Here is a 14,042-nt window from a genome sequence, read left to right as displayed (position 1 = left end):
AGCATTCTTCCCACCCTCAGGTTCTTATTTTTTTCTCAGCCCTCTTCCACAATGTTCCCTGTGTCTCAGTAGTTCCCTGTGTCACATGGCTGCTCCATTCAGAGAGCTGAACATTCAACAGTCACTTATTCTTAGCCCTTTGACTGGCTAGGAGTCTCTGCACTGACTTTTGCCCATTGCAAAATGGGCTTCTCTGACCAAGGTTGACAGCAATCTATGGATGTAGAATAAATATTTAGAAGGCAGTTTGACTTATCCCGTTATCAAAACAACAGTAGGTGGTTCCCACCTAGGACCTATGCTATCTCCAGCCATGGGCTTTTGACCAGATTTACAATGGCAGACACGAATTACCTCCTGTGGAACAGGCCTCACATCTAATTGGAAGTTGTTTGGCTCCCCATATAACCTTTCATGCTGTTATTGCACCAATTGGCCCCCTTGCCTGGCAGCTCAGTACTGTGGCATTCTGAGTATATTGCTGGGTGATACTACTGATGACTTTTCTCCCCCAACAACCAGCGTAGCACCTCCTGGCACTATGAAAGCTTTACTGTGTTGGATTTCTCAAGCTATGTGATGGACGGACATATGCTCATTTTACCTGTGCATAATTCTTAAGTGGTTGAGAACATTCGAATTTTAATATTATGAATAGAATTATGGAAATAAAAAATATCTCAGGGCATTCTTGCAGAGATAAAGTCAAGGAAGGCTTTTATTTGTTTGGACAAGGTGCCACTATATATCCCTGGATGACCTGGAATTTACTGTGTAGACCAGGATGGCCTCAAGTTTGCACAGCTTCACCTGCCTTTGCCTCTAAGTATGGGATTAAAGGTGTCTGTGATCGTGCTTGACACAAGGCTGACTTCTTAACACTAAGTGGCATTTTGTTTATTTGTTTGTTTATTTATTATTAGACAGGAATAAGAGAAGGAGGAAGAAGTTTGTTTGGGGAAGGTGGCAAGGCCAGGGGCAGAGAAAGCCTGACATAGGAATTGAGAGAACTCCTACAGGTTTGCCTGATAAAGTGTAGGCCAGGAATGTGGGCCCTGTCCCAAGAGCAATGGGAAGTCATCACAGGGTTTAGAGCACTGAAGTGGTTTGGTCGTGTTTTCCTTCTGGATGTTTCTAACCATGGTGTGGAGAAGGATCGGAGGATGCAGGGCCAGACACAAAATGAGTTTGAAGGCTGTTCAAGGGACCATGTTGGTAGAGAGCGAGGAGGAGCCATTGGGCCAGGTGGATAGAGTGAGTTTGAACAGACCAGACTGAACGTCTCTGGCTCTCCTGAGATGCTCTCCCTTTCTGATAAAATGTAGCATTATAAAGTAGATGTTTCTGGAAAACCAAGTGGGATTAGATTGGATGAACTTCTGGGTGCACAAGGATATGTTTGCTTTATGGGCTTGAGAACTTTTGAACTTGAATCCAAGTCTTGTCAATTAAAGGCTTCCTGATATTGGCCAAGGTATACTCCAAGCCTCAGTTTTCTCATCTGTTAAATGGCCCTCCCTCTTACTGATGAGCATCAAGCATGAAGGTGAAGCATGCAGCTCAATAGCTGGTTGATGTATAGCTTCCCATGCCTGAGTTTACCTGACATCCACCTCCACCCAGTTGGGTGAAGCATGGAGCCACACCCAACTGTCTTCCTTTTGTTGGCTATGTTAGTCCCTACTCTAACCTGAGCATGCTCAGGTCTTTCTTAGTTACTATTTTATTTCTGTGAAGCAACACCATGACCAAGGCAACCCCCTCCCCGGCCCCCAGACAAGGTTTTTCTGTGTAGCCTTGTCTGTCCTAGAATTAGATCTGTAGACCATGCTCGTCTCAAACTCACAGTGAACCGCCTGCCTCTACCTCTGCTCTACCACTGCCAGAACTCTGAGATTAAAAGTGTATACCACCGTCATGCAGCCAAGGCAACTTTTAAAAGAAGGCATTTAATTGGGGGCTTTGTCAGGGCTTCACCATCATGGTGGAAAGCAGACAGGTACAACACTGGAGCAGTCACTGAGAGCTTTACATCCTGATCTTAAGCCTTGATAGAGGTGGTGTGGGGAGACTGGCCTGGTGTGAGCTTTTGGAACCTCAAAGCCCACCCCAAGTGACACACCTCCTCCAACAAAGCCATGCCTCCTAATCCTTTCCAAATAGTTTCACTAAATGGAGACTAAACTTTCAAATATGTGAGCTTCTAGGGGTCTTGTTCATTCAAACCACAAGGAACACGTTTCAGCTTTTGACTCCAAAGCCTGGAGTTCCCCCAAAACTCCTAATGGGAGGACATGGAACCTAACGCACGTCACGAAGCTTCATGGGGTTGTTTGGCCGCCACAGTGCTTGGTCCCTGCTCTTTCACAGGTCCAAGTGGGTTCCGAGGGGAGACTACATCGCCTCCAACACGGATGAATGCACAGCCACACTGATGTATGCCGTCAACCTAAAGCAGTCCGGCACAGTTAACTTTGAGTACTACTACCCGGACTCCAGCATCATCTTTGAGTTTTTCGTAAGCTCCTGGGTGGGAGGGAGAGAAGAAAGGGCTTGGGGAGAGGTCAAGATTCCCCAAGGCTCAGATCCATTTTGTAGGAATCAGTCACAAGTGTAGTCATGTTTGGGATCCTTTTTTTGTTTGTTTGTTTGTTTTCCCTCTAGGGAAAACTGTGAGCAAAATGAGCTGAGGCTTGGGGATCTGAGGAGAAAAGACACCAGGCAAAGGACACTGATGGGGAGGGCAGAGCCTGTGAAATTCCTAGGTGTTTCATCCTGTTCAGACTTGTTATGACACGCAGGGGACTGAGTTGCAAATTCTTTCCCTGAGGTCAATGCTCAGCCATTATTGTATGTAGCTTACTTGTTCTCAGTTGGCTCTGGAAGGAATTGGCTGCCCCTCTCCTGTGAGGACAGTGTTGTAGAGCATCACACAGTATGGAGTAAGGCCCTCGTTTCTTCAGGAAGCTGAACCTCTCCTCCAAACCCCTTCTGCCTCAGGTCCAGAATGACCAGTGCCAGCCCAATGCTGATGACTCCAGATGGATGAAAACTACAGAGAAAGGATGGGAATTCCACAGTGTGAGTACCACCCCAGCGATCTGTCCCCGGGATCCTAGAGGAGGACTCTAGTGCCCATGAGGGGGCAGTCTGTGACGTGTGATGCAGTGGTTGACAGGTTATGCTATACAGTGGCTGGTTTGCCCCTATGACTTCATCCCAGGAGCCAGAGCTTTCCAGCTTTGAGGCTGTGTTTTCTGGAAAACCATAGAAGAATGAGCAAATGCCAGTCTCCCTTACTGCCAGTGCCTTCTGGTCCTATTCTCATCTCACTGTAAGAGATGCTTCCAGTACATGATGAAGGATCAGGGAAGAGTGGGGGCGGGTTAGCAATGCCCATCTTTGTGATGAATTAACACCTACCTTATGCCCTTTTTTAAGGTTGAGCTAAACAGAGGCAATAATGTCCTCTATTGGAGAACCACGGCGTTCTCAGTGTGGTCCAAAGTGTCCAAACCCGTGCTTGTTAGAAACATCGCCATAACAGGTACAGAAAAAGAGCTTGGATCTGGGGTCTGCTGCTGACTTCCTGGACTCTTGGCTTCTAGGGGAGGATGGGAATTGGTCCCCAGGGCCTTGGTATCCGGACCCAGCCTTTGATTTTCTATGCCATTCTTTCTTCCTAGGGGTAGCTTATACCTCTGAGTGTTTCCCCTGCAAGCCTGGCACCTATGCCGCCAAGCAGGGCTCCCCTTTCTGCAAGCTTTGTCCAGCCAACTCTTACTCAAACAAAGGAGAAACTTCATGTCATCCGTGTGATGCTGACAAATACTCAGGTGATGTTTTCGAGGGTAGGATGTCGGGGGAGGGCGGAGGGGGCGGTGCCAGTGAACACACAAAGGAAGCCAGGAGGCCCATCCTATTGGCTGATGATGATAATTCTTTGTTGTTGGCTTGGTCCTTACTGGCTTTACCCTCGGTGTGTATGTGGTCGAGGCTCAGAGACTGGCTTTTGGTTTGGTTTGTTTATTTGTTTGTTTTTTGAGACAGGGTCACCCTGTATAGCCCTGGCTGCCTGGCACTCACTTTGTAGATCAGGCTAGCCTCAAACACTTTGCATCTGCCTCCTGAACACAGGAATTAAAGCTATGTGCCCAGCTTGACTTTGAATTTCTGCTCCCTCTGTCTTTACCTCCTAAGTGCTGAGATTATAGGCAAGAGCCATCATGCCTAAGAGTTTAAAAGCAAAACAAACAAACAAATAAAAAAAGCTTAATCACCATACTTAATCTATAAGAACCAAGAGGCTGTATTGACAAACACTAACTTTTCAAATTTTATTTTTTGATAACAAAAAGTAATTACATATGTATTGAGGAACCAGCCTACCTCCATTTTGGGCTTGAAAACCATCTTGTAATAGAGACGAACTAGGCCCATTCCTGTTTATGATGAAATCTCTATTTCTCAAAGACAGGGCTGTGCCCCACCTGTAGCCTTAACTACAGTGGTTCTGCACTGCGGGTTCCAGGAATGCAATCTGCCTTTGTTTCGGGAGGATGTTCTCACCACCTTGCAACCCTACCGTTATTTCAAAAAGTTATTCTGACCACCTTGTTATGTTCCGCTCTTGGAACCCCATCTCACCTATTTCCCTGCCAAATCCCCGACTTGGAAACCCCCTACTCATGAGCTATAAAAACCCTTATCTGGCCCATGTCCAATGCTGACCTCTTGAACCCTACCTTGGTGGGGAGGGGTCAGCCCATGAACACATATTTTTTTTTAGTTTGTTTTGGCTATGATGATTTGGGACAGTGGTTTTTTTTCCTTAAATCTTTGTTAACAGTATGTATGAGATACAGTGTGATATTTCAATACAAACCTACCTTATAGAATGGCCCTACCACACTATGAGCATAACCATAAAGCGAGTCTCAGTGCTCTAAAACATACTGGAGAGAGGCCTCCACAAACATTCTGATTTGAAAAACAGGACTGGAGAGATGGCTCAGTGGCTTGAAGTGTGCGCTACTGCTGTAAATGACCTGAGTTGGATTTCCCAGAACCCATGGCTCCCATGTGTGGCGGTTCACAACTGCCAGCACACAGCTGCCTGTGACACCAGCTCTAGGGAACCTGACTCCCTGCTCTTCTGGTCGCTGTGGGCATTGCACTCACACGCACAAACCCAACCACAAACATATTTTTTTTATTTATTTTTTAAGAAAAGGAAAAAACCAAGACCTGGTCATTTAAGAATATGTCAGAACACTTGTGTAAGAGAGGTAATGTCACCAAAGAGTGCTGCTCAGACAGCCCAGTGATGGGTGCCAGAGTAGGCTATGAAACAAGCAGGAAATAGGAGAGTTCTGCTCTGCCCTTTCCCTAGGAAACTCATCAGACTCTTTCTTCCCCTTCTTATACAGAAGCATGTGCAACCCCAGTACAAAGCCCATGTGTATAGTCGCACACCCCTCTGTAGACTTTCCCATGTGTCACGCAGGTGTTAAGATGTGTGGTCGCTAACCCAGGAGCAGCCATTGACCTGTGGCTTGCTTATGTCTCCATTCCTAATACAAAAGCCCTATTTTTCTACCCTGATCTTATTCCCCTTCCCTGCCCCATCTCTATCAATGGTGGCCTTTGTTAGTCTATCTTTGGCTCCATTCCTAACTCTGCAGTTGGGCAAGGGTTTGAATGACAAGGTAGTTGTAGGAAAACCGTGTCAGTCAATGCTGTATAAACTGGTTTCTATCCAAGAGTGGTCATGAAATTGTTAATCAAGGAGCTGAACTCATAGAACTGTTCTTCAGTCACCAATTTCTCAATCTGCCCCTTTGACCCCACCTCATCAACTTAGATTACAAAGAAGAGTCACACTTATTGCAGATATAACTCTTTCAAGGGGAGAGGCTGGGGGAAATGCAGCGTCCAATAAGAACCCAGCATGGAGTGCATGTGAAGGCAGCGACTGGTTCTCACACACATACACCTTGAGTGCCTGCAAGGACTGGCCATGGTGCTACAGCCAGAGTTGGTGCCTGTCCTCCAGATTGAACCAAAAAGAAGGAATCTGCCTATGTAGGAACTTACCATGGTGCAACAGAGATCAGTGGAGGCAGAAAAAGAAATGCGGTTGACCTTCCTGGGGAAGTGGGCAATCCTTCATTGGCTGAGATCTTTCCAGGTGAAGCTGCAGTTTCACGGGGACACGATATCTGGGGTGGGAATGATATAAAGCAAACTAGAAGGCTCGTGGGGTGGGGCAGGTTAGTACGATGGCTCACCCTCTGTGCTAGTTAAATACTAGCAGTCCGCTTCCTAAGAGAAGTGCATGTGATTCAGGATCTGGGACTCCAAAACACCCTCGCCAGGTTCAGATCTCATCGTCACCCCTCATTAGACACCTGGGGCACGTGGTTTGCTCGTGCTGCAGTTTCTATACGCAGTCTCAGTGGAGGCCTGAGAAGCAGCTGCCTCCATGTCTTTACCTCTAAAATATTAGAGGTAATGATCACGTCCACCTCACGCTGTCACCGTGGGGATTGGCTAATACAGGAAGGATCCAGAAATGGGCCTGGTATTTTGTAATTGCTTTTTTTGTTCTTTTCGTTTTGTTTTGTTTTTTTGAGACAGGGTTTCTCTGGGTAGCCTCTGGGTAGTTCTGGAACTCACTCTGTAGACTAAGCTGGCCTCAGACTCACAGAGATCCACCTGCCACTGTCCCCTGAGTGCTGTGTAATCGCTGTCTTAAAAAAGTGTTTCTCGTAGTGTTGAGGACAGATCCCAGAGCTCTTGCACATGTTAGGCAAGCTCTCCTCTGCTGAGCTTCAGCTCCAGCCTAAGCACTAATTGTTGTTACACTTATTTATTTTATTGTGTGTAGTGGGGGGGAGGGTTCGTGCATGAACATGTATGCATGAGAACAACTTGCAGGAAGGAGTCCAGTTGTCAGGCTTGGTGGCAAGGACCTTTACCCACTGAGCCATCCTGCTTCCCTTACCCCTTCAGCATTAGTTTTATTAATTAATTTTTTTATGAAGGCCTGTCCAGATACCTCTCTTAGAATATGAAGATACTCTAGGTATAGTTTATAATAATAATAGGTCACTTGTATAGAAGTTTACACTTAATACAACATTATCTCATTTATGACTCAAAGCATGGTGTGGGCGTGAGCTCTCCATTTACAAATGAAAGGTAAGCTCAGAGAGGTCCTAAGGCCTGCCCAGCACCTGAGCTGCTGTGAGCTGTGCTATTATTATGAGTATTATTGGGGTCTTATGCCTGCTGACGAAATGCTCTCCTTTGATGAAATGGGTGTCAGAGAGAACACTGGACTGGAAGTGGGGGGAAGATATTGGCAGGAGAAGGGAGGTACAGAAAAAGGACCCAGAGTCCTGAGACAAACGCCTCCTTACATTTTTTTCCCCAGGAGAAATCCTCCTCAACCCACACTCAGTCCCTGCCCTCCCAAACATCCAGGTGACTTTTTCACACTTGACCAATGCCCAACTTAAACCTCTTGGTTTTAAACCTGTGCTAGGAAAGGAGGTCTGTCTCAACATTCCAGTTAATCATTTATTAAAGCCATTTTCACAGTGGTCTGTGTGTAAACAGCTGGGCCATTTCTGCTAATGCTTAGACCTAGGGTGTCAGGTTAAGCAAATGTTTAACTAGCAGAACAAAGGTCTTTGTGCCAAATACATTTTTTTAACCCTTGTGCTCTGCCAGACCTGATACCCAAGGCCCTGGGAACTGGCACGTGTTCAGCACCTCCCCTCCTAAATCTCTCCTGGACAAGTCAGTCACCAACAGGAGTTTCTAGTTCCCCTCTGAGGAATTGGGCCTCCTGCTTGTTTACCCAATAAAGAAGCTGAGACTGAGGAAATACCAGCTGTTTCCAACACTTCCTTCTTGCCCAGTCTAACAAGACAGGGACAGAAGAGTTGGGGAGATATTCAGTCTCGGAACTCCCAGTGCAGGCCAACAAAGCATCCTTAGAAGAGTCTCTGATAGAGGAAGTCATCTGGGAAAGGGAAGGACCTGTTGAGAAATAAATGCCTCACGAGAAGAGAGGGCAAGTTTCCCGGGACAGTTCTCAAATAAAAAGAGTGTGCTAGCTGGCAGGCAATAATAGTGACTGGCATTTCTTTCTTCTTCTTTTAAATGTATTGTTTATTTCTGTGTGTGTGTGTGTACTTGTGGATGTATCTGCACATGTAGGTTCCCAAGGAGGCCAGAAGAGAGTATCGGATCCCTCTGCCCAGTGTGGGTGCAGCTGAACTCTAGTCTCTGAAAGAACAACAAGTGCTCTTAACTGTTAAGCTATCTCTTCAGCCCCTGGATCTTCCATTTTGAGAGTCTGTGAGTGAGATGGGCCAGGCATTTGCTGACTCTGGCAATGGAGACTATCACTCCTGCTCCTTGGATGAGAGAACAGAGAGAGGTTAAATAACTTGCCTAGTATGACACAGCTACTAGATGATGAATCAGGACCCAACCCTACACTGCCTAACTCGAAATCTCACTCGATGACACCACACTGTATAGCAAGTAATAAATGGAGGAAGAGATTGCCTCCCCCTTACAGATGCTTCTCTGCAGAGGGCACAGTGTTCATATTAGAAGTAGCAGATGTAGCAGGAAGGGGCATTGCAGTGGGGAATCCCATAGAGCAGTGCGTTTTTATTCTGTGTGTGTGTGTGTGTGTGTGTGTGTGCGCGAGCCTGTCTGTGTATATGTGTTTGTATATGTGTGGGCACATGTGCATATGCAGGTGCATGCACATATGTGCACCTACATGTAGAGGCCCAAGGTTTGACCCTGGGAATATCCCCCATTGCTTTCCACCTTGTTCACTGACACGGTGTCTCAGTTGAAGCAAGGCTCACCGGCTCAGTTAGTCTGGCCAGCCAGCTTGCTCCAGGGATCCCTGCTATCTGCCTTCTGAGAGCTGAAATTACAGGTGGGCCCTCACATCTACCCGGCAATTAACACAAGTTGGGATCAGATTTCCAGTTCTGATGCATGTTTGGCAAACCCTTGAACCACAGAACCACCTGCCCATCCCAGGTGGTTTTTATTCTGGAGGAAAAAGATCCCACGGGAGTGTTTACATTTTAAATTTGCATTAATTATATATATTTTTCTTGGTAAAGAAAACTGCTTTGTTTCTTCCTTTAGAAACCCTTTCCAATACATTTTGGTCATACTTTTTTCCCTCTCCAACCTCTTTTTCTTAATTTTTCCAAAAAGGATTTATTTTGGCTTTTGAGACATTTGTAGCCCTGGTTACACTGGTAGACCAGGCTAGCCTGGTTGAACTCACGGAGATTGGTCTACATTTGCCTCCCGAGTGCTGGGATGAAAGTTGTGCACCACCGTTTATATGCGTACTCCTGGTGACACACACTTGCTTTCTTAGCACCCAAGGCACTAAGATTGGGAGTTCCAGGTTGGCATAGGCTTTGCTGTGGGTTACAGTTGTCTCTAACATCTGACAAAAGAAAAATGTGACATCCATTGCCTTAAGGAGGATTCATTGGTTCTTCTGCTAAGATCCACGGTCCTGAAGCAACATTGTATCATTATACCGGGAACACAGAAAGCCTGACAAAATGGCTAAGGATGTGGGGTTCAGTGGTAAAACATGCCTGGAGCCCAGGTTCAGTCCCCACTATTCCCAGTGTAGGAAAAAACTAACCGGGTGAAAGTCAGCTCTAGGATGGGAGGCGAGGCAAGCCAGAGGCACCTTCATCTTGAATTCATGGCAGTTCCAACCTTATCTGTGTGAGGTGGTCTCATGGAAAGGGGGAAGTAACAGTGGTCTTCTTCGTGTTTGTTATAGGCAAGAGAACACTCAGACAAGGTCTAAGGCTAGGGCTTGGAGAGATGACTCCAAGGTTAAGAATGCTGGCTTCCCTTCCAGGGGATCCAGGTTTGATTCCCAGATCCCACACAGTGACTCACTGCCGTCTCTAACTCCAGTCCAAGGGGAATCTGACACCCTCCTCTGGCCTCCTTGGGAACCAGCCACACATGTGGAACATACATGCAAGCAGGAAAAACAGCATTATACATATAAATAAAATTAGGTTTAAGAAAAGCATTCCTTGGTGGTGCACACCTTTATTCCCAGCACTCAGGAGGCAGAGGCGGGTGGATCTCTGCATTTGAGGCCATCCTGGTCTACAGAGGGAGTTCCAGGACAGCCAGGGCTACGCAGAGAAACTCTGCCTGAAAAAGCAAAGCAACCACAAAACCAAAATCAACAAACAACAAACAAACTTAAGAAAAAAGAATAAAAGACCATGGTGGCTGACACCTTGAATCTTAGCCCTCCAAGAGGATGAAGCAGGAGAATCGCTTCAAGTTTGAGGCCAGTCTCAACCGCATGGTGAGTCTCAGGTCAGCCTGTCTCAAAAGACCAGAAGGCAAATAGATGAAAACAAAAAGCAAACACCTCCTGGAAGGTTGTGTGGTGACACACCTATGGGTGTGGGAGTTAACAGTCACTGGTCAGTGGCTAAGAGCCACTTGAAATGTAACTTGAAATGTTTTTTTCTCACTTTGGTCATTTAGAGAAAGGATCTTCCACCTGCAAAGTGCGCCCGGCCTGCACAGACAAGGATTACTTCTACACTCACACAGCCTGCGACGCTCAGGGAGAGGTGGGTAGCAGGCTCAGGGCACCCGTTCCCTGCTCCTTACACTTGACCACTGTTCAGGCTCCTGTGGCCAGTAAACTCACTAGAGAAACCCCCAAAGACCAGCATGGTGAGCCCAGGCTAGATGGGAACCAAGAACATGGCCTCATTCATGTTCCGAGCAGGCACCCTTTGCCCGTGTGTTTCACCCAGCATTGACACGTTCTCATTTTTTCAAACCCACTCTATTTACTTTAGCTTGATTTCTCCCGTTTGCTTAGTCCCAGGCCCCACCTGCCCACCCGTCCACACCTGCTGCTTTTCATAGTTGATTCTCAGTCTCGAGTGCTAGCTGCTTCTGGTGAGAACAGAGGAGATCTTTTCCTACCCCCAAGTCTCTGGAAAATGGCCTAAGTCCGTGTTTCTCAATATGTGGGTCTTGACCCCTTCGGTGTCAAATAACCCTTTCGCAGGTGTCAACTGTAGTCGATCCAATTTAAACTTATCCCTGAATTGCTTACAAATAAATGAGACTAGACTAGGGTTATCTTATTTGGCTTTGCCGATTACTGGAGGGACGAGGGGTGTAACCGAACAGCTAATCTACTTTTCTAACTGCTGGCCTGGCTGCCTCCCCACCGGTGTTACCCAAATACTGGCTGTTTCTCCTGGCCATGTGCTCATGGTCCACCTCCCCTCCTGGCACCTTCTCCTCTCTTCCTCATTCTACCCCTCTCACACGCTCAACCACGTAGCTCAAAAACCCACCTACCTCTAATCCCTCTAGTAATTGTCTGTAGCCATTTTTATTTAACCAACAGTTTTTAAATTAAGGAGCAAGGTTTTCACAACAAAAGCTGGCCCTGACCTTTTTGGGTACAGAATTTAGCATTACAGTGCATAGCAACAGGCCAAATCCCAACAGAAAACATTGGGAAACATAGATATTTACATTACAATTTATAACAGTAGCAAAATTACAGTATGGACCTGAATTACTATACAAATTACTATTATGAAGTAGCAATGAAAATTATTTTATGGTTGGGGGTCACCACAGCTTGAGGAACTGTACTGGAGGGCTGCACATTAGGTACGGTGAGAACCACCACCGGCCTGACTGGTTTTAGTCCCAGCTGTTTCTTTCCAGCTCCCACCCACACTAAACCTTCAGCCTCAGGACAAAGCCTTTCCTTTGTACTTTCTCTGTCTCTGAGCTGATGAGCCATGTTTGTGTGAACTGCTGTGTCAGCCAGGGATCAGAGGAAAAACCCAGGATGCATCCACCGGTCCCTCAGAGCTCACAAGGGCAGGAGGGAGGCTGAAGAGGAGAAGGGCCAGTTATAAGGCAGTGGAGGTGATGGATGTATAAGGCCTGGGAGAACCCCAAAGAACAGAACAGGCCTGAGGAGCCAGAGAAAGCCTTTCTGAAACGACTATTCAACAAATAAAAGACAGTCAACAAATACTGAGGGGCCGTAGGGAGGTTTTTGTTTTGATTTTTTTTTTTTTTGAAACAGAGTCTTATTATGTAGACGATGCTGGCCTAGATTTACAGAGATCTATTTGCCTCTGCCTCCTGAGCGCTGAGATGTGCACCACCATGATCAGCTAATAAGTTATTTTGGTTTTTTGGTTTTTCTGGAAAGAGTCCACAAATGTCTGAAGACACCTGGTCATTCATTTTCTCTACCATTGGATACACCCTTCTGCCTCTGATCAACTAAGTACAAACTGAATTCTCTACTTTTTCTGTAATTCTCACCCTGGTCCAAATCGCTGGTATCCTCCAGCATTCTTGGTAGGGTCTAAAACAGTGGTTTTTAATCTTCCTAATGCTGCGGCCCTTTAATACAGTTCCTTGGGTTGTAGTTTCGCCAACCACAAAATTGTTCATTGCTATTTCATAACTGTAATTTCGATACTGTTAAGAATTGTAATATAGGGGGGCTGGGGATTTAGCTCAGTGGTAGAGCGATTACCTAGGAAGCGCAAAGCCCTGGGTTCGGTCCCCAGCTCCGAAAAAAAGAACCAAAAAAAAAAAAAAGAATTGTAATATAGGGGTTGGGGATTTAGCTCAGTGGTAGAGCGCTTGCCTAGCAAGCGCAAGGCCCTGGGTTCGGTCCTCAGCTCCGGAAAAAAAAGAAAGAAAAAAAAGAATTGTAATATAAATATCTGATATGCAAGATGTCTGATATGTTACCCTCAAAGGGGTCTCAACCCACGGGCCCTGGGTTCAGTCCTCAGCTCCGGAAAGAAAAAGAAAAGAGAACCAGTGTTTGAAAAACAAAGGCTAAATCTTGCGTAATCCATTTTCTTCTTTTCTATTTATGTTTGTTTGTATTTAATCTATTTATTTCTTTTTAGACACAGCTCATGTACAAATGGGCCATGCCAAAAATCTGTGGCGAGGACCTGGAGGGAGCCGTAAAGCTTCCCGCCTCCGGCGTGAAGACCCGCTGCCCTCCCTGTAACCCAGGCTTCTTCAAGACCAACAACAGCACCTGTGAACCGTGCCCATACGGCTCGTACTCCAATGGTTCCGGTAACAGCCCGGGCGCTCTGCTTCTGACCTCCTCTCCATCCTACTGGTGGCTGTCGGGTGGGCCACGTGAATACCCAGAGTTGCTAGCCGGATGGACTCTGCCCATCCACTGAAGGCAGTGAAGGGCAGGCCGGTTCTGAGGACCAGGGTCAGGAGTCTGTAGGTCAGGGTCAGATTTAACAACTGCCTGCCGCCTTCCTCATTCCGTCTGCAAACATGACCTGGGCCTCGAGAGTCTCAGTTCTCAAGACAGAGATGTCCAGTGTGGATGCTAAGTAGAAAGTTGAGGGGCTAAGATGTCTAGAACAGAATCAGAACCTGTAAGTTATGCTGCACAAAGGAGGCAGGGGCTGTTGGGGAGGGAACTGTGTACCTGCTAATCCGAATGCAGTTATGTAGGAACCACATGAAGTACATGAGTAAGAGTAAAAGGGACATCGAAATGGATGTTGTTAAGTAAGGACAGTTGACGTAGTGGCCAGTGTGTCTAATTGGAATGTGTTAAATGTTTTGAGTCCCTCTGGTGTATATTTGTACCATAGCACTATGTCATCCACTGTCTGGTGGCCACTTGTCTGTCTAGCGGCAGTTTCAGACAGTGGCTGTAGATTTGTTCCTGGGTAATGGATCTTGGGCTTCCTTCCCCTAGGTTGTACCCACTGCCCAGCAGGAACTGAGCCTGCCGTGGGATTTGAGTATAAATGGTGGAACACATTGCCCTCCAACATGGAAACTACTGTTCTCAGTGGGATCAACTTTGAATACAAGGGCTTGACAGGTGACTGACTGCCTCTCCCCACTTATTGTCACCCCTTACACTATCCCTGCACTCCCACGGGGAGTGA

General features: G+C 46.5%; 1 protein-coding gene across 3 annotated transcripts in view; it reads left to right on the top strand.

The window, feature by feature from the left end:
• The window catches only part of Elapor1 (endosome-lysosome associated apoptosis and autophagy regulator 1), a 79,175-nt gene that overhangs the window by 48,301 nt on the left and 16,832 nt on the right, over positions 1-14,042 (top strand). For 2 of the 3 annotated variants that reach the window (NM_001427831.1, NM_001427832.1), the window contains exons 4-10: positions 2,371-2,518; positions 3,001-3,081; positions 3,442-3,547; positions 3,687-3,836; positions 10,588-10,676; positions 13,020-13,197; positions 13,847-13,975. In NM_001427831.1, coding sequence (NP_001414760.1) covers positions 2,371-2,518; positions 3,001-3,081; positions 3,442-3,547; positions 3,687-3,836; positions 10,588-10,676; positions 13,020-13,197; positions 13,847-13,975 — 881 coding nt within the window. Of the gene's footprint in view, positions 1-2,370; positions 2,519-3,000; positions 3,082-3,441; positions 3,548-3,686; positions 3,837-5,963; positions 6,191-10,587; positions 10,677-13,019; positions 13,198-13,846; positions 13,976-14,042 lie in introns of those variants that run through there. The other variant, XM_056985275.2, reaches the window with a different exon arrangement.

Source organism: Rattus norvegicus, chromosome 2 (genome assembly GCF_036323735.1).
Source record: "Rattus norvegicus strain BN/NHsdMcwi chromosome 2, GRCr8, whole genome shotgun sequence".
Classification (NCBI taxonomy): Eukaryota; Metazoa; Chordata; class Mammalia; order Rodentia; family Muridae; genus Rattus; species Rattus norvegicus.
The sequence above is the reverse complement of the archived record's forward strand: the minus strand, read 5'-3'. Positions and strand labels throughout refer to the sequence as shown.